The 18,349-nt window shown below is 50.8% G+C and overlaps 3 protein-coding genes across 7 annotated transcripts; all 3 read left to right on the top strand.

Moving 5' to 3' along the window:
• Nucleotides 1-598: 598 nt before the first annotated feature.
• On the top strand, nucleotides 599-2,226 carry Tmem102 (transmembrane protein 102). Its single transcript, XM_026390477.2, has 2 exons — nucleotides 599-812; nucleotides 908-2,226. Exons 1-2 carry the CDS (start codon nucleotides 599-601, stop codon nucleotides 2,224-2,226), a joined length of 1,533 nt encoding a protein of 510 aa, XP_026246262.2.
• Nucleotides 2,227-2,943: 717 nt separating this feature from the next.
• Fgf11 (fibroblast growth factor 11) lies at nucleotides 2,944-9,557 on the top strand. Of its 4 annotated transcripts, XM_026390482.1 has the most exons (6): nucleotides 2,944-3,200; nucleotides 3,253-4,394; nucleotides 6,028-6,138; nucleotides 6,334-6,437; nucleotides 6,981-7,179; nucleotides 7,643-9,557. In XM_026390482.1, exons 2-6 carry the CDS (start codon nucleotides 4,202-4,204, stop codon nucleotides 7,711-7,713), a joined length of 678 nt encoding a protein of 225 aa, XP_026246267.1. In that variant the 5' UTR covers nucleotides 2,944-3,200; nucleotides 3,253-4,201; the 3' UTR covers nucleotides 7,714-9,557. The 4 variants fall into 4 exon arrangements, with proteins under 4 accessions (XP_026246267.1, XP_026246269.1, XP_026246266.1 ...); XM_026390484.1 differs by having other exon boundaries at nucleotides 2,944-4,394; nucleotides 7,065-7,179; XM_026390481.1 differs by having other exon boundaries at nucleotides 2,944-4,394.
• A 55-nt stretch (nucleotides 9,558-9,612) lies between these two features.
• On the top strand, nucleotides 9,613-17,688 carry Chrnb1 (cholinergic receptor nicotinic beta 1 subunit). Of its 2 annotated transcripts, none has more exons than XM_026390480.2 (11): nucleotides 9,613-9,754; nucleotides 9,838-9,977; nucleotides 10,646-10,690; nucleotides 11,526-11,635; nucleotides 11,738-11,846; nucleotides 12,184-12,331; nucleotides 12,590-12,799; nucleotides 15,146-15,369; nucleotides 15,825-15,997; nucleotides 16,345-16,492; nucleotides 16,794-17,688. In XM_026390480.2, exons 1-11 carry the CDS (start codon nucleotides 9,697-9,699, stop codon nucleotides 16,932-16,934), a joined length of 1,506 nt encoding a protein of 501 aa, XP_026246265.1. In that variant the 5' UTR covers nucleotides 9,613-9,696; the 3' UTR covers nucleotides 16,935-17,688. The 2 variants fall into 2 exon arrangements, with proteins under 2 accessions (XP_026246265.1, XP_026246264.1); XM_026390479.2 differs by having other exon boundaries at nucleotides 16,345-16,559.
• Nucleotides 17,689-18,349: the final 661 nt, after the last annotated feature.

The raw sequence follows: 18,349 nt of genomic DNA, 5'->3' as shown, positions 1-18,349 counted from the left end.
GGCATGGCTCCAACGCCCTGGTAGCGCGGAAAACAAACTACAACTCCCAGGGTAGCGCGAGATTTCAACCTGGTGAAACCAGTGATTGAACTCTCACGAGAGGCGGGACAAAGCCCGAGCCACCCCTACAGTCTACAGAAAGGGCGTGGTCGAAATTTAGGGGCGTGGGCATCCGGAAGAAGCTACCTGTTGAATCATTCTGTCCTGTTTCTTCCCCAGCTTTACAGCTACCCCTAGGGGGTAAGCTACAAACCAATAATCCTCTTTCGAAAAAGAGGTAAGGGAGGTAGAGAAGGGGGTTTGAAACCCAGTTACTGCATGCTGTAGGAGGAGCCCAGTAGCTACTTTTCACCTGCTGAGACAGGTGAACCCGTTCGCGAGGACGGGGACCTGCAGAGAAAGGAGCAAGGACACAAGAGGTATTTGTTTTGAAGACTAAACTTAGAATCGATCGTCTGCAGACCCGTTTGTGGACTGTGTCTGGGGCACTTGCTAGGCATCCGAAGAAGGGAAAAAACTGAAGCGATTTTTGGCAGCAAAGGAAAGGCCTGTCTAGGCCATCTCCTGTGTTTTCCTTATCCCCAAACGATAGAGTAGCATGGCTTCAGCGGTCTGGGGAAATGCGCCCTGGTGGGGCCCGCCGCCCCCAGCCCCAGCCCGGCCGCTCACGGACATTGACTTCTGTTCCGGGGCGCAGCTGCAGGAACTGACCCAGCTGATTCAGGAGCTCGGTGTTCAGGAGAGCTGGAATAACGGGCCCAAGCCGGGAGCCGACCTCCTCCGGGCTAAGGACTTCGTCTTTTCATTGCTTGGTAAGTAATCCTCGCCTGTGAGAATCCACAACCCTCCACCTTGCCATTCCCCTCCCCTTCGGACGACGCCCTCACCATCCATTCTCTTCCCTTAGGTCTAGTTTACCGCCAGGACCCCCGCTTTCCTCCCCAGGCAGAGCTCTTGCTGCTTCGTGGTGGGATTCGCGAGGGCTCCCTAGATCTGGGGCATGCACCGCTAGGTCCCTACAACCGGGGACCTCACTATGACGCTGGCTTCACACTCTTAGTGCCAGTGTTTTCTCTGGACGTCACTGGGCCAGAACTGCAACTGGATCTGGAATCCTGTTCCGCAAGGCTCCGTCTCCCAGAGCTGGTGTGCGGAAATATGGTCCGGGAGGCATGGCAGAATTGCCTAGGGCCTCCAGTCCCAGGTAGATGTGATTTGATTAACCAAAGCAAAAGTGAAGGAAGTCCCAATGACCAGCAAAGCCGTGTGGACCAGCTGCACTCTTACGTTACTGAGCCTCAGCTGCAAGTGTTTATGGAAAAATCACCTAGTGACGTTTCAGAGCCAGTGTCTTATCATCATGACGTCACCGATCTTGGTTCTCCCGCACCTTTGAAAGTACTAAGAAGTGACGTCACCGGGGCTACCGTCGAATGCCCAGTCCCAGAGCCCGCAGAGACTCCGGAGGCGTGGCCCACATTGTGTCCCGCCCAGGTGGCTGCCTGGTTCTTTTCTACACTCGCTGCTGTCGCCGAGTCCTTGATCCCAGTCCCGGGGGCTCCGCGCCTACTGCACGCAGCTCGCCACGCGGGTTTCACCACGGTCCTCTTGGCAACGCCGGGACCCCCGCGCCGCCTTCTGCTTTTCGACTTGATTCCTGTAGTGTCCGTGACAGGCTGGCCAGAGGGGGCTCGGAGCCACTCGTGGGCGGGTCCGCTGGCCTTGGAGTCGGCCTCCTTCTACCTGGTCCCCGGAGGTGGCAACCGGCCGCCCGGCGCCTCTGACTGGCACCTCTGCTTCGCCCGCCAGGAGCTGGCGCTCAAGGCGCGCATACCCGCGCCGCTGCTGCAGGCGCACGCGGCGGCCCAAGCGTTGCTGCGCCCGCTGGTGGCCGGGACCCGGGCCGCGGTGCCCTACCTCCTTCGGACGTTGCTGTACTGGGCGTGCGAGCGGCTGCCGGCACTCTACCTGGCGCGGCCGGAAAATGCGGGCGCCTGCTGCCTAGGACTGCTGGATGAGCTGGGCCGCGTGCTCGAGGCCGGGACGCTGCCTCACTATTTTCTCAGCGGTCCAAAGCTCTGTGCGGGAGAGGGCACAGCAGCCCTACTCAGGGCATTGGCCCAGCTCCGCGGGGACCCTGCCCGGGCCTTGCGTGAGGCAGTGGAGGAGGCCAAGGTTGCCCGCAAGGGGGGCGGCTTGGCGGGCATTGGGGGCGGAACCCATTAAAGACGCTACTCCTATCCGTGTAGAAAGTGTTTCCGTTGGTGATGAGACGTGGAGAACTGTTCGTCCCTTACATGAAGACAGATTGTGCCTGGGCCCAGTTTCTGTTCTAGAAGACCTCCTAGGCGATTCCTCCCCATTGCGCTCCGCCCCAACTCTGGCCAGATCATCCCCCTTCACCAAATCTGACCAGCATGCTTCCTGCCCAGATGCAACCTCTTGCAACCATTTCTCCCCAATTATTTTGGCCTTTTCTCTTAGGAGTCAATAGAAATAGGAAGACTGTAGTTGCTGACAAAATGCAGAAAGGAGAGAGGTATGGAAAACAGGGAATGATCAATTTGTCACACAAAAACATAAGTATTAAAGAGGCTGGATTTCACCCTGGGCTAGATCTCACTGCCCTCCCCCATCTTTCAATTTCTTCCCCCACTTTCGTCATCCAGTTCTGTCCTCACTTCCATCCCAGGCAGTAGGTCCTGCTCCATTCTTCCGACTGCTATTCTATCTGAAACCCAACCTCTCTCCCACATCAGTGTTCGGCTCAGAATTCCTATCGCTCCTTCTCTGAACCCCAAGACGTGCGGCCTGGCTTCGACTCCGCCTACCTCTGAAACACTCCCCTCTCCAAGGAACCCCAGCTTCACCCCCCTCCCTCGTTCCTAGCGTCTCCGCCCCCTGCCCCGCCCCCGGGCCGGCTCTCGGAGGAGGGGGAGCTGCTGTAGCTGCCGCCGCCTCAGCTTCCCACAGCCGCTGCTGCTGCCGCTGCCGCCACCGCTTTGCCTAGTCCAGTTGCCAGGCCCAGTGCTCTGACTTCTCCGGACCGGGGCGCTCTGCAGAGACACCTTCACTCCTTCCCTGGGGTCCGGGACGCCTAGCAGGGCGTGGGGGAAGCTCCTCTTGCCGGGGAGAGGGAGGGAGGAGCCAAGAGCCGGAGCCAGCCGCTACCAGTCGCCCGGATCAACAGGACAGGACAGGTTGAGGGGCGTCGGGGAAAGGAAAGGGGGTGCTATAGGCAGTGCCGGGGAGGACGAGGAAGCCCTGTGGCAGGAAGCTCTGGTGCGCTGATTTATAAGGGGCCTGTTCACATTTGCGGACTGGTTGACAACGTGGGTGCACACCTCTTTCGGGGGGCTGATTAGATTGGAGGGCGTGGGATCCAAGCAGCACCAGCTGTCCCTAAGGAAATTTAAGGGGCAAGGTGCTCCTTATTTCCAGGTGACAGGGTCCCTCTGACAATCACCTGGTGTATTCACTAGGAAGGGTGGATTTGGAGGTGACTTCAAAAGGAGTGGAGGGTGACAAGGTGAGGAAAGGGTCTCTGCAGCTGGAACACTGTGCTACTAGAAATAGGGATAGTGGGAAAAGGTGTTCAGCTAGAGGGTCTGGGAATCTCAATAAACCTGGACAGCCTGGATATTCTGAGATATTTGGGGGGATTTCAGTGAAAAGTGGGGGATCTTTTTCATTTAGAGGGTAGCAAAGGAAAAAGCACCAAGGTTGGGTTCCTTCCTGACATTGACAGTGGCCCTGCAGGGGTAGGGTGAGCTAATTTCTCCAAAACTAAGGACCCACACCCTTTAGATTACAAGAGTGGATCTGGCTGGGGGGTGGAAAGGGGGTGGAAAAGGGCTTGGGGATATTGAGACCATATCTTAGAAATTTGGAGGGTCTTGGTTTGGGACAGGGGAAGTGGAAACAAAGACACTGTAGAGGAGGGAAGGGAGAGTTTTCAGTAGGGGACAAAATTTGAGGGTGAGGTCAAGTGGGGAGTGCATAGGCTGCTGAATCGCGTGGAGCTAGCACAGGGCCCAAGGGTGGGAGCTGGTGGCTCTGGGGTTTATCCTCAGGTCCTGTGGGTGGGGCGGTGAGTTGGGAACTGAGCGTCAAGAGCATGTCCTGGTGAGAGGGCTCCTCTGAAGGAGCCCAGGGCGCTCCTAGCGCCTGCTGTTTTGGGGGTGTCTTCTTCTGGGGCGCCATGGCGGCGCTGGCCAGTAGCCTGATCCGGCAGAAGCGGGAGGTCCGCGAGCCCGGGGGCAGCCGGCCGGTGTCGGCGCAGCGGCGCGTGTGTCCCCGCGGCACCAAGTCCCTTTGCCAGAAGCAGCTCCTCATCCTGCTGTCCAAGGTGCGACTGTGCGGGGGACGGCCGACTCGGCCCGACCGCGGCCTTGGTGAGTGCGGCTGGGGCGGGGTCTCCCCTCGAGTTCTCTCCTCCTGAGAGGTTGAGGCCAGGGACTCTGAAGAATGGAGCCTGGTTGAGGGTGGTCCCCCAAAGTGGGAAGGGGCGGGACCGGACGACAAAGTCTGCTAGACTGTGCCTCAGTTTCCCTCGCCTTTTGTCCATAACGTTAAGTCTCCTTGCTTTCGAGGGCAAGGGAAAGGGAAAGACTTGAGGGGCTAAGTCTGGGGCCGCAAGCCTGGCGGCTCCTACTCACCCCGGGAGTCCCCACCCCCACAGTCCTCCGCCTACGTGCCGTTTCTCGCGATTCTTTCAATTGAGAGCTTTGGGGCCCGGGGGTTCCGGACGCCTGGGTCACCCAGAGGGTTTCTGCAGCTCTGGCCGCCCCGCCCCCACCCTGATTCTCCCGCTCCACGCCTAGGCTCGCTTCCTCCGGGTCCAGCTTGCTTGGCTCAAAACCAATCTCCCCAGCTCTCCCCCGGTGTCCTTGTAGCTACCTCACCAGTCAGCCCCTTAGTGGGACCTCCTCACTTGACCTGAACTACAAGAAGTCAGTAGGGGCAACCCTCCCCCATTTCCCTCTGCATGACTCCAAAATACGGTCCGCAGGCTCAGGGGACCCTGAGCCTGGAAGAACTCAAACACAGTTCACTGCTAGAAAAAAGGCACTAAGACTTGGGGGTCGTACCACATACAGGGGGGACAGGGAAGTTGACAGAGAGCAAGCGACCCGGGAGGAGAGCTGTATGTTAGCTTGTGGTCCTTGTCCAGGTATGACGGTCAGGGAGTCCCTCTGGCCCGGCTCCAGCCGGTTCCCATTTCCCCTAGGGGTAGCCCCTCGCGTCCTCCTCCCCCGCCGCCCGCAGTCCATAGTGGTACAGTCCGCAGCCCACCCTCTGAGTGGGAACCGGCCTCCACGTGACTCAGCCTGCCTCTCCTTCTCCATGGCCCCCTCCCCCATATCCTTGATATGGTACCGGACGTCCCCCAATCCCAGGTGGGTTACCTGGGTGAAGGGAAGAGGCTGAGCCTCAGGGAGAACTAGGCCTCCGCGAGCCAGCAGACTGACAGACAGACAGACACACAGATGGGTCAGTGTCAGACAGGCCGGCGCTGGGCCAAGGCAATGCCCGCGCCAAGCAAACGGCAGCCGCAGCAGCAGGTGCTGAGTCAGCGTCAGGCCCAATCCCACCCCCGCTCCTGAGGGGGAGCCCCTTCCTTGTGGTCACCTTGCCGCTTCCCCACCCCCCCCATTCACAAACACTCTGCCCTTTCAGTAGCCCTGCTAGTCTTGCCATGCCCGCTGCTTCTTGATGTATCTTTCCTTCTCTCCATCTCTCCCCTCCCCCCTTCTGGATGAGCTATAGAGTAGGAATTAAGCCATTTAAATAAATTTCAATAATTAAACTGAAAGCTGGTGGCTAGAAGAAACAGAAGGGACCCAAACCCCAGCTTCCCCAGGAGTCAAGGGGTGGGAGAGAGCTTGCTTGGAAGGTAAAAGATCTGCCTCCCTGGGACCCGCTTCCTTTCCTCCATTCTCCTTTCTTTCCTGTGATCCCGCCAAGTGAAGGAATGTTTCTGGGAACAGAGATGTCATTTTCAAAGATGAATGTCTCTCTCTCTAGAACCTCAACTCAAAGGCATCGTCACCAAACTGTTCTGCCGCCAGGGTTTCTACCTCCAGGCGAATCCTGACGGAAGCATCCATGGCACCCCAGAGGACACCAGCTCCTTCAGTGAGAAGGGGAAGCCAGTTGCTGGGTGGGAAGGGGGAATAAGGGGATATAAGATGACAATCCTATTCCCTCTTCAGGTTCTATTGTTTTCTGTCTGTCTCCCAGATTCCAAAGGGAAGCAGTGGAGCCTGGATGGAGGGAGCTCAGATAAGGGTGAAGTGCCTAGGTACTGATGCTTCCTCTCTTTTCCTCCAGCCCACTTCAACCTAATTCCTGTGGGGCTCCGTGTTGTCACCATCCAGAGTGCAAAGCTGGGTCATTACATGGCCATGAACGCTGAGGGGCTGCTCTACAGCTCGGTGAGATGATAAGGCTGAGTGGCCTGGGGTACTGGGGACACCCTCAGCATACAACCCTCTGTAGCTATAGACATTTCACACCCAGGACTCCCCCACCTCCAGCTTTGGCTTATGGCATGTGGTCACTGTTTACCACAAAGGTTTTCTAGGATGTGTGCAATCCCTGCTCCTTACACAGCCCTACCCCAGGCTGTTTGGGTGTCCAATGCTTTCAGCCTTTTAGGGTCCTCACTTTTCACCATGTCTCCTCCAGACTTGATTATTATTCACTTCCCCAGAATCATTCAGGATAGGTGATGGTGAAAGTTGGGAGTAGAGAGTAGGGATCTTATTCCAGGGCCCCCACAAGTCTAGTTTATAGCCTTCAGGGGCCTCCTAAGCGCTTTCTTATCTTCCCTTTGCTCTCAGTTCAGTGGTTGCCCTCCTCTTCTCCCAAAAATGTATAGATTATATCCTGGTTTGTTCATCCCAAGGGCTTCCTTCTGCCAGTGATGTGTCTTTTTGTCTCTCTGTGTATGCCTTTCTGGGTCTTTGTCTCCTCAGCCACATTTCACTGCCGAGTGTCGCTTTAAGGAGTGTGTCTTTGAGAATTATTATGTCCTGTATGCTTCTGCTCTCTACCGTCAGCGCCGTTCTGGCCGAGCCTGGTACCTAGGCCTGGATAAGGAGGGCCGGGTCATGAAGGGAAATCGAGTCAAGAAGACCAAGGCAGCTGCCCACTTTGTGCCCAAGCTCCTGGAGGGTGGGTATGGACTCAAGAAAAGGTGGGCCATGTGGGAGGGTATTGACCTTGACGTGAACATTTAGTGATACACAGCTAAGGTTATGAATATTAAGAGAATACAGTTAGCAGGGTGTGGTGGTGCATGCTTGTAATCCCAGACTGGGGAGGCTGAGGCAGGAAGACTGCAAGTTTGAGGCCAGCCTTGGTAATTTTATAAAAATGGTTGGGATGTAACTCAGTGGTAGAGTCCCTGGCTCAATCCCAAGTATCACAAGAAAAAAAAAAAAAAAAAGAGGATGTGTTATGACAGGTCATGCTGGGAAGGCTTTGGCCTTTTGGATTTGGGGGGCTTTCCTCCTTTGGGTTGGGGTTCTTTGGGCAAGTGTAGGGGGAAGGGAGCCCTCTCAGAGCTCTGGTTTTGCCCTGGTCTCTCTATGCCTAACTCTCCTTCCCTGCTCCTCTCTCTCTCTCCCCTCCACAGTGGCCATGTACCGGGAGCCTTCTCTCCACAGTGTCCCTGAGACTTCCCCTTCTAGTCCCCCTGCCCCCTGAAATATAATCTCTGGACTGGAGGCTCCCTGAATTCCCAGTGAGCCAGCCACCACCACAGCCTGTCTCCCAGCCCTGCTCCCTGCCCTGCTCTCACCCCTGCTGCCACACACATGCCCTGAGCAGCCAGGTCCCACCAGGTACTCTACACTGAGGGAACCTAGGGGCTGGCTGGGACTTCCAGGGCTGTTGAGACTTTTAGATCCTTGAGTCGGGGGTGGGGGGCAGATATCTGATTATAGTCTGGCTGATCACTTATTTCCATACTCATACTCTTCCCCCAAAGCCTTTTCTCAAGATGGCATTAGGAGTTCCAAAACTGACAGAGCCAGGGCATAAACCACTCCCTGGCTTAGCCACTTCCTGGATCCTTGTACCCCCTTTCATTGCCACTGAGCCATAGGTCCACTGAAGCTCAGGATCATTTTTCTTCTTTCCCTATTCTACCTTCTGCCTTGTCTGGTCAGGTTCTGAAATACCAAACACCCCAGCCAGGGCCATTTCTGTACTAGGGCTCTGTGCTAGAACTTAGGCATGCTGCCAGGTTCTGTTCTGGATCCATCAAGCTTCCATCCTTAACCCAGTTGGACCCTTAGCCTTCAAGTAGAGAGACTGGATTTAAGCCCTGTCAAGATGTTGACCTTGGCCTGAACTGGGACCACTCTCAGATCACCACAGGTTTAACCTTTTTATCCCAGAGATATTCAGTTCTAGAGCACAGTGTTCTAGACCTTTATGGAGCCATAATTCCTCCTGAATTATAGCTCTAGAACATATGCCATGACTTTCAGACCTCTTTCCAGGATAGAACTGGGGGCCTATATAGCCATATTAGCTCTAGAGTCTTGAATTCTAGACCTACTTTCTCACTTCTAGTGATACCTATTAAGAATGAGCTCTGAAAAGGACCCAGCTATGATTCATAAAGAACTAATTAGTTCTGATTGAATAAAGAACCACTTATTTTCCTGGATAATTTTCTAAAAAACTTTATTCTTCCATGTAGAATGCTAACCTTATTTTTACATGCAGTTCCCCATCCAGCCTCTGCAACCCAGCTGGGGTCCTGCCAGGGAAAAGTCTGGGAAAGGGCAGAAGAATTTTGAAAGTATCCCTGACCCAGAAAGTGGGAGGGGAAAGGAAACAAAAACCATGGCATAATTGAATCTGTGTCTGGGTTGGGGGGACATGAACACTTAGCTACCTCAGCAGGAATTCCTTCCAGGTCCCCTTTAAAGCTGAGGTTTTTAGGGCAATAGGTAGGTCTAGAATTAAAAGGACAAATGGGACACAGCCTTGATGCCCCTCCCCATGAGGATACTCCAATTCAGCAATAAGTCCCACCCCTCTCCCCTACAGGTCAGGCCAAGGAGGGTGAGGGCCTCTTAAGCTGGAGACCTTATGCACCCCCAGAGCTTCTAAGTGAATAGACTTGCTTTACTTTACAGCTTATAACCTCAGCTGGGTTTTAAGTACCCAAAGGGCCTGACTAGATTTTTCTGAAAAACGGACAACAAGGCCTGGAAAGGACTGGGAACCCATTAGTGAACTATATACCCAAGCGCCACAGACCTGGGCGGGATAGATTGAGACCCTAAGCAAGGGGCTAGTGCTCAAAGACGGGTCACTTTTTCTCAGGCTCTTTTACTTCTGGCTTGTCGCAAGGGGGGTAGGTTCCCCCCTCACCCACACAAACCCCGCTCAGGCTCCACCCATCTCCTGACACTTCACCCAGGGGACTGGGTCACCATTCTACGCTTTCAAATTAAAGTCAGTTTATACAACTGAAGTATTGTCTGTCATCTCTGAGTGGCGGGCGATGGCAGTTGCTCGGGGCGGAACTAATCCCGGGGGCGGGGCTGGTGGGGTGGCAGCTGCCCCCCAACGACAGGTGCACATTCCTGGGCGCCTCGTCACTTCCCCTGCGCTGGTTGCCTCAGCAGCTTCCCGGGCGAACTCACTGAGCACCGCGACCACGACCAGACTATGACCCCAGGGGTGCTGCTGTTGCTTCTGGGGGTCCTGGGGGTGCTGCTCGCCCCAGGTAAGTAAATCCTGAGGAGGCAGTGACTGGAGCAACGGTTGTGAACAGGCACCAGGGCTTCACTTAATGCTCTTCTCCCACAGGCGCCCACGGCTCAGAGGCGGAGGGCCAACTCCGCGACAAACTTTTCTCGGGCTATGATAGTACTGTACGGCCGGCGCGCGTGTTGGGTGACAGCGTCGAAGTCAGCATTGGTCTTACCCTAGCGCAACTCATCAGCCTGGTGAGGGCGCACGCTGGGGGTTGGGGTCTGGCCTGTGGAATGGTGGGGGGGCGTGGCTTTGGGGCATGGCAGGACCAATGGTCAATCTGGGGGCGGGGGCTTAGGCGTGGCCAGGTTGAGGGATGGACAACCTTTTAGTGGCGATTGGATAGAAATTGGACCAATGAATAAGTTTATAGGCGTGGCTTGTGGACCAGCCCCGAGTGGAGTCAAGTAGGACGATGTACCAGTTTGTGGGCGGATCTTGAAGTGGAGCTGTGGCGGGCTGATGGGCGGGGGGGGGGGGGGGGGGGGGGCGGATCCTTAGGAGGAGCCGTCGAAGGCTTCGCCAGGGTGGGGCGGAGTTTGGTGCCCCACGGGTCAATAAACAACTGCCTACGGAAATTCAGGGTTGGGTGGATTATGAGCTGTGGGCGGGACCCGGGGCAAGTCTGGGGAAGGGGGCGAAGCTGATAGGAAAACAAGCTGAGAGTGTAGATAGCAGGAAGAGTTGTTTCTGAGGTAGAGGCGGGGTTTAAGCTAACGCAGCTTCTAGGAGGTTGGACTTGGACCCTAGACGGTGGGCTTCAGGAAAAGGGGTTGCAGTTTTCAAGGAGAGGTTAACCTGCCAAGCCCTCATTTTTCTCCACTTAACTTTGCCTTTACGCTTTAAAAATTTTCCCTTCTAGAACGAAAAGGATGAAGAGATGAGCACAAAGGTGTATTTAGACCTGGTATGAAAACCCCATGGGGAAGGGCATCTCGCTGGGGGCGGGGATGGGTGGGGAGGGCGTCTCGCTATCTTTATAATTTACTCGAATGTCCCGTCGAATAAGATTTTTTTTTTTTTGTATCACGACCTCAGAAAACTTATAACTGAAACAGAAGCTTTAGAAAACAATACCTACAGGGATAGGTATTGCATTTTTTATTCCAACTTTTTAAAACACTGCTTTAGGACCACTACCTTGGATCCCCATCCACTAAAGTGTCATGAACTGCATTTTGGGAAAACCACTGTGCATGTGCGAAGTCCTGGGTTCAATAAGCAGTACCCATCCCACTCACTGCCTCCCCCCCTCCACACACACACACACACACACACACACACAAAGAAAGGAAAAAAACAAAAAGTCAAAACAACAACAAAAACCCACCTTGGTGCAACCTCTTGGTGGTGCAACTACTTCTTTTTCATTGAACCCAGGGGCGATGTACCAATGGTCTACATTACCAGTCTTTCTTTTATTTTTATTATTATTTTGCGACAGGGTCTTGCTAAATTGTCCAGGTTGGCCTCGGATTTTCAATCCTCCTGCCTCAGTTTCCCAAGTGGCTAGGAGATAGGCATGCGCCACTGCGCCGTGCTTAACCTCTCTTCGTTTTTCCAGACTTAAAAAACTGAGACCCACAACTGAGAGAGGAAAATTAGCTAGTGTGAATACCAAAGAGTGAAGACAGATCCCAAATCAGAACCTGACTCCTTGACATGCCTGCACTTCTCCACTCCCTTGCACTCCCTTCCTGTATTTCTAGCCCCAAACAGCCCCTTAGCCTGTGCTTCCCTAGGAGTGGACTGACTACAGGCTGAGCTGGGACCCGGCAGAGCACGATGGCATCGATTTGCTCCGCATCACGGCAGAATCAGTATGGCTACCTGATGTGGTGTTGATGAACAAGTAGGGTATTTTCCAAAGCCTGGGAGGTGGGGTGGGAACTCAAGAGGGGTGGGGCCTCCGGAGGACTATGGGATTCCAGATGAGAGGATCCTTTCTCTGCAGCAATGATGGAAATTTTGATGTTGCTCTGGACATTGATGTTGTGGTGTCTTCAGATGGCTCAGTCCGCTGGCAACCCCCAGGCATCTATCGCAGCAGCTGCAGCATCCAGGTTTCTGAGCCCCACTTGGGAAGCTAAAGTTGCTCTTAAAAACTCTTGCTCTCCTCAGACATCCTGACTTTTCAGGGGCTCCCATTCCTCCTCCATTATCCCCTATGACCTCATCTCCTGGCTTTTCACTAAGTGTTCTTTTCTCCATAGACTTTCTTGACTCCTACTCTTTCTCAGTGACCTTCCACCATTTCCCAAATGGCCTTTGTTAGTAGCCCTCCAATTCCTCTTTGACCTCATTTCCCTGTTCCCCCAAGGACCTCCCCAATGACCTTCTAAATTGAAGGAAGTCCTGACCAGTTCTCTGGCAGCTAGATAGATTCTCCCTTCCATCCAGGTCACCTACTTCCCCTTTGACTGGCAAAACTGCACCATGGTGTTTAGTTCCTACAGTTATGACAGCTCAGAGGTCAGTCTGCATACAGGCCTGGGTTCTGATGGGCTGGAGCGGCAGGAAATCTACATTCATGAAGGGACATTCATTGGTAAGTGGGGATGACTTCCACACCCTTAGGCTTTCTGATTTCCAGTTTGTAACAGGCAGGTAAATATACTCTGTCAGCAATGTCCAATGTAACCTTTTGGAGTCAGCAAGGTGGGTATGACTATCAACACTGTACAAATATAGAAACTGAGACGTAGTTAAGTTTATTAGAGATAGCTGCCCACTACAGTGTTGCATACCTGGAACTGACTAGGACAATTCTCACATAGGTATCTCCTTCTGCTTCCCTCTCCCTCAGAGAATGGCCAATGGGAGATTATCCACAAGCCTGCTAGGCTAATCCAGCCTCCAGGGGATCCTAGGGGAGGGAGGGAAGGACAACATGAGGAAGTCACCTTCTACCTCATCATCCGCCGGAAGCCTCTCTTCTACCTGGTCAATGTCATTGCCCCGTGCATCCTTATCACTCTCTTGGCCATCTTTGTCTTCTACTTGCCACCGGATGCAGGTAAGGGGGAAGGGGCCCTTGCTCTTCTCATTAGCTCAGCTTCTTTCTCTTCACCCTTAACGCAGACCACGATTTTCTAAATCTCCATTGATTAGATTCATCAATCCCTGGTTTTCCTTCTCACCCTGTAGACCCAACATTAGGCTCTACATTCCCTCTGCTGCTGGTTTCCCTTCACCCAGTGACTTCTGAATTCTTTCCTTTAGAGTCATAGCCACTTGTGTAGTTTTCTGACCAGCCAAATCCCATGTTGAGCCAATCTCCTCTTCCCTTTCCCCTTTCCTAGCAACCCTCCACCCCTACTTTTTGGACACTATGCCTAAACTTTTTACCTGCCTGAGAAATAATAGTATTTCTCTAGCAGGAAGCAAAATGTAGTAACAGAGTAACCTTGGGTAAATTTCTTAATTTTTGTGTGTATTAGTTTCCTGATGAAGACAATCTTTGTCCCTACCACATAGGATTATTTTGAGAATTGACTGACTTAATAAAACTATGCCTGGTACTCAGTACATTCTATGTGATTATAGCTTTTTTTTTTTTTAAACCAGGAATTGAACCCAGGATTGCTTAGCCACTGAGACACATCCCCAATACTTAAAAAAAAATTTTTTTTTTCAGCAGGGTCTCCTAAGTTGGTTAGGGTCTCGCTAAGTTTCTGTGGCTGGCCTTGAACTTGTGATCCTCCTGCCTCAGTCTCCCAAGCCACTGGAATTAAAGATGTACACCACCATGCCCATTTTTTTTTTTTTTTTACTATTTTTAAGCACTTACTATAAGGTTATACAATTAACATGTTATTTGATTCTAATCTTTACAATAATACTTCATGGTAAGTACTGAATTGTCACTCTCATTTTACAAAGGATAAAGAGGCTGAGAGTTTAAGTCATTTATCTGACATCACACAGTAAAAGTGATAGTGTTGTGGGGCTGGGGATGTTGCTCAAGCGGTAGCGCGCTCGCCTGGCATGTGTGTGGCCCGGGTTTGATCCTCAGCACCACATACAAACAAAGATGTTGTGTCCGCAGAAAACTAAATATTAAAAAATTCTAAAAAAAAAAAAATTAAAAAAAAAAGTGATAGTGTTGTTATTCCAGCCCTAGTCAGTGCCAATCTGGTTGAGAGACCCAGTATCCTTAACTCTAGTATTCAAAGCATTTTTTTCTTTTATCTGGAGGTGGTTGGCTGCTTTCCTTATAGTAAATAAAAAATAAAAATGGAACTGGGTATGGTGGTGCATGCCTGTAATCTCAGCAACTTGGGAGGCTGATGCTGGAGGATCACAAGTTCAAGGCCAGCCTCAGCAACTTAATGAAACTCTTAAATTTTTTTTTTTAAAGGACTGGGGATGTAGCTCAGCAGTAAAGTGTCCCTGGGGTTTATTCCCAGTTTAAAAAAAATAATAATAACATAATAACAACAATAACAATACATGGGATGTCAGTGAATGGCCTCATTGAAGAGGGACTATTTGACTTAAAGGAGGCAAGAAAATGACTCCAGGAGGTATCTGGGGAAAGAATGTGCAAGCAAAGGAAACAGTGAATGCAAAGGCTCTGTAGTGGGAGGCTGACTTGTATATTCAAGAAATAGGCAGGAAGTCATTGTAACTGAATGAAGTAAGCCAGAGGGAAAGTAGAAGTTGAAATTAGGGAGCTAATGAGAAAAACCTGTGATCCATAGAAAGAACTTTGCTTTTATACTGAAGGATATGAAGAGCTATTTAGGTGGTTTTGAAAAGAGGAATGATATAATCTGATTTATATTTCAACAAAATCAGTCTGACTGATCTGCTGAGGTAAACAGATGAAGCAGAGATCAGGTAGGATACCTCTACAATAATTCAGACCTGAGGTAATGATGGTTAGGATGAGAGTGTAGATGTGATATGTCATCAGTTTTAGGATATATTTTGAAGATATGGAATGAAGAGTAGAAGAGATAGAGACAGAAATGGAGGAAAGTTGAGAACGACTCCAAGGAGTTGGGTTTAAGCCACAGAAAAGATGCAGTTGTTACAGGATGGGGAAAACTATGGGAGAGTAGCTTTGGTGGTGACAGAATTAGGTTTTAGACATCCTAAATTTGAGATGTGTATTGGATAATCCCAGTGGAAAGGTTGAGAAAGCATTTGGATGTAAGTCTGGTGTGCAAGGGAGAAGTCCAGACTGGAGGAACAAATATGGGAGTAATTTGTATGCAGATTGACCTTCCAAAAAGTAATTTGTATGCAGATTGACCTTTCCTATCATTGGTTGGCTGGAAACATGGTCACTGATTATGACATAGAGATTTCCTTCTAGTAAAGTCTAATCCTTTTGCTTTCCCCTTTGCCTTCTAAGGAGAAAAGATGGGGCTCTCCATCTTTGCCCTGCTGACCCTTACTGTGTTCCTGCTGCTGCTGGCAGACAAAGTACCTGAGACCTCCTTGTCAGTACCCATCATTATTAAGTATCTAATGTTTACCATGATCCTCGTCACTTTCTCAGTCATCCTTAGCGTTGTGGTACTCAACCTGCACCACCGCTCTCCCCACACCCACCAAATGCCTCTTTGGGTCCGTCAGGTAAGAGATCTCTTCCTCTGGTCTGTGCTAACTCCCAATCTTAGTATTTGGCTCTTTGTCCAGCTATCACTCCCTCCACCCACCAATCTCAACTTCCTTTTTATAGACCTAAGGGAAAATGAAGGCTATCTGGTAAAGTGTTGAAATGCCAAAGCCTGTTGGGTGTTGAAACATTGCACGATTAATTGTACTTCCCATTCTTATCATTTCATCGATTCCATACTCCCTTCATCATTACTACCTATGTTGGGTCCCTGGGAAACATTCTTGGGGATAGGTACAATCAGAGTGAAAGCCCAGAAACCTCTCAACCCATTAAAGAGCTCTGAGACCATCAGATTGCATTTCCTTGTCTATTAACTCCATGGAACCATATGCATGCACAGTGGTAATGGACATGGTTGGCTTCTTCCCTTGTAGTAAGCCCGTTCCAGTAAGTGTCTTCTATTCTGCAGATCTTTATCCACAAGCTCCCTCTCTACCTGGGTCTGAAGAGGCCAAAACCTGAGAGAGACCAGCTGCCAGAGCCCCCTCACTCTTCTTCTCTGGGAAGTGGCTGGGGTCGGGGTACGGACGAATATTTTATCCGGAAGCCACCGAATGATTTTCTCTTCCCCAAACCCAACAGGTAGAACCAATACCCAACACTGACATGGAGGGGAGAGGGAGAACTACAGTTCCCAGAAGACCGAGCGCGAGCTTAGCGTCCCATGCTCTCGGAAGATGCTGTGGTTCAGCATCATGGGAGTTGTAGTATCCCTTCTGCGGCTTACTTTGAGGGAAGATGGTAAATAAAGCTTGGAGGGTTGGAAGAAGTTGAGGATGGCTGGAGAGGTCTCCCCTGGTGAAAGTGTCTGAAGGGCTCTTCCAGCTTTTTGGAACTGGCAGGTTGTTGGAGGCAATTGGAGCTGGACCTAGGTCACTGGCGCTAGCTATTCTAGCCTGGGGCGTGGCCAAACATTCAGCTTCTTCCAGATTCCAGCCTGAACTGTCTACCCCGGACCTGCGGCGATTTATTGATGGTCGAAACCAGGCTGTGGGCCTGCCTCCCGAGTTACGGGAGGTGGTTTCCTCGATCAGCTACATCGCTCGACAGCTGCAAGAACAGGAGGACCACGATGCAGTTAAGTCCAATAAGGGAGGACCAGAGCAAGAGCAGGTCTTCTGTGACCTTGGCTCCGCCCGCAAATGCAAGTCTCGCCCCTAGCACTGGCTTCCACTTATGATTGGAAGTTTACCTCACTTGGTCCCGCCCTCTACATTGTGAGTGGTTCTTTAACTCGCGGTCTTTATCACTTGTTGCAGTGCGGTGTCTTTTCTCAGACCTCCAGTGGGAAGTCCCGGGAGGGGTCCGAGCTGTGGGGGCCAGGCTTCCCTGGGGATCGGGGCCTAGAACTCAGAAGGTTTCCTCTGCCTACCCCTAGCTGAAGGAGGACTGGCAGTTTGTGGCTATGGTAGTGGATCGCCTCTTCCTGTGGACCTTCATCATCTTCACGAGCGTCGGGACCCTGGTCATTTTCCTAGATGCTACGTACCACTTACCCCCTGCCAACCCCTTTCCTTGAGGACTGGAAGGCCGAGCCTCAGGTTCTCGGCTAGTTGAAATGAAAGTATTTTCAAGCCTTATAACCCCCTCTGCTTAAACCCTTTCGCTAGGAATCCAGTATTTTTATTTCCTTTCGAGGAGAGCGCTTAAATGGAACCGAGGGCTGGTCAGGGTGTCTTAGACCCACCTGAAATGCATATCAGTTTATTTGCTCTTTGGATACTTGAGGCGGCTCCCTTGGATATCAATGCCCAGGTCCCCAATGAAGTAGAACAAAGAGCACAAATTAATGTAAGCCTTAGGATGGCAGGAAATGTCTTGGTCACTGTAATATTTCCAGCACCTGACACTGACCTAAAGGTTCAATGTTGAATGAAGAGGGAGGATTTTCTGGAAAGAAATAACACCAATTAATAGTTCCTACATTTGCATGTTTGGACTAATTTTTTTTTCTGTTTTTACCTTAATGTAATTTAAAAAAAAAAAAGGTTCTAAAGGCTAAAAAAGTGTTTTGAAGAAACACTTTAAAAAAATAAACTAAAAAAAAGTGTTTTAAAGACCTCTATTCAACTTCTGGCTTTAATGCTCAAATGACTGACTGCCCTGTATCATAGTTTCCACATCTGTAAAACAAAGCTAATAATAGTATATGCCCCATAGTATATATCAACAATATCTGAGTTTACAAACTGGAGTGTTTTTATTGGTTCATGTTGTTGGCATGTGCAGTTTCTAATTAGGTCACTACTTTTAAAACTTGGATATTTCACAGAGACATGTGGATTTCTCTTTTTTCTTTGTGTGTGGATATTTAACCCAGGGCAATTTATCATTGAGCTACATCCCCAGCCTTTTTTTTTATTTTGAAACAGGGTCTCACTAGTTGCTTAGGACCTAAGTTGCTGAGGCTGGCCTTGAACTTGTAATCCTCACATCTTGTCCTCCTGAGCCTCTGAGATTATAGGCCACCAGGTCTGGGAATTTCTGGCTTTTCTTTGAAAAAAAAATTTAAGTATGGTAATGCCTGACCATATTTTCTTGTTGATGGAAACTTGCTAGAGCTAATCAGTGGCTGCTCATTTTAATCAAGGTATTGGTGCCTGAATTCCTTAAAGCCCCTGTCCACCTAACCACCTTCACTCATTTTACCTGCCCATCCCTCCATATCAATAGAAAAGATAGGAGAGGGGAGGACAGGCAAGGAGTTGAAGCCAATGGAGAGGTCATATCTTTTATGGTCATCATATATTTTTTTGCCTCAGTTTACTTTCAGACTGGAAAAAGGGTTGAATCTGGTATGAAGCAAGGCCATTCAAGGATACAGAGATCTTCCATCTAGCAGTTATGCACAGAAGGCTGTATGAAATGGACTGAGTTAATGTTTCTGCTTGGAGGTCAGACCAAAGTCAGCTGGATCCTAGTGGCTACAGCAAT

The sequence above is a fragment of the Urocitellus parryii genome, chromosome 7 (genome assembly GCF_045843805.1).
Source record: "Urocitellus parryii isolate mUroPar1 chromosome 7, mUroPar1.hap1, whole genome shotgun sequence".
NCBI classification, from domain to species: domain Eukaryota; kingdom Metazoa; phylum Chordata; class Mammalia; order Rodentia; family Sciuridae; genus Urocitellus; species Urocitellus parryii.
Note: the sequence above shows the minus strand (reverse complement) of the source record. Positions and strands in the feature narration are given on the sequence as shown.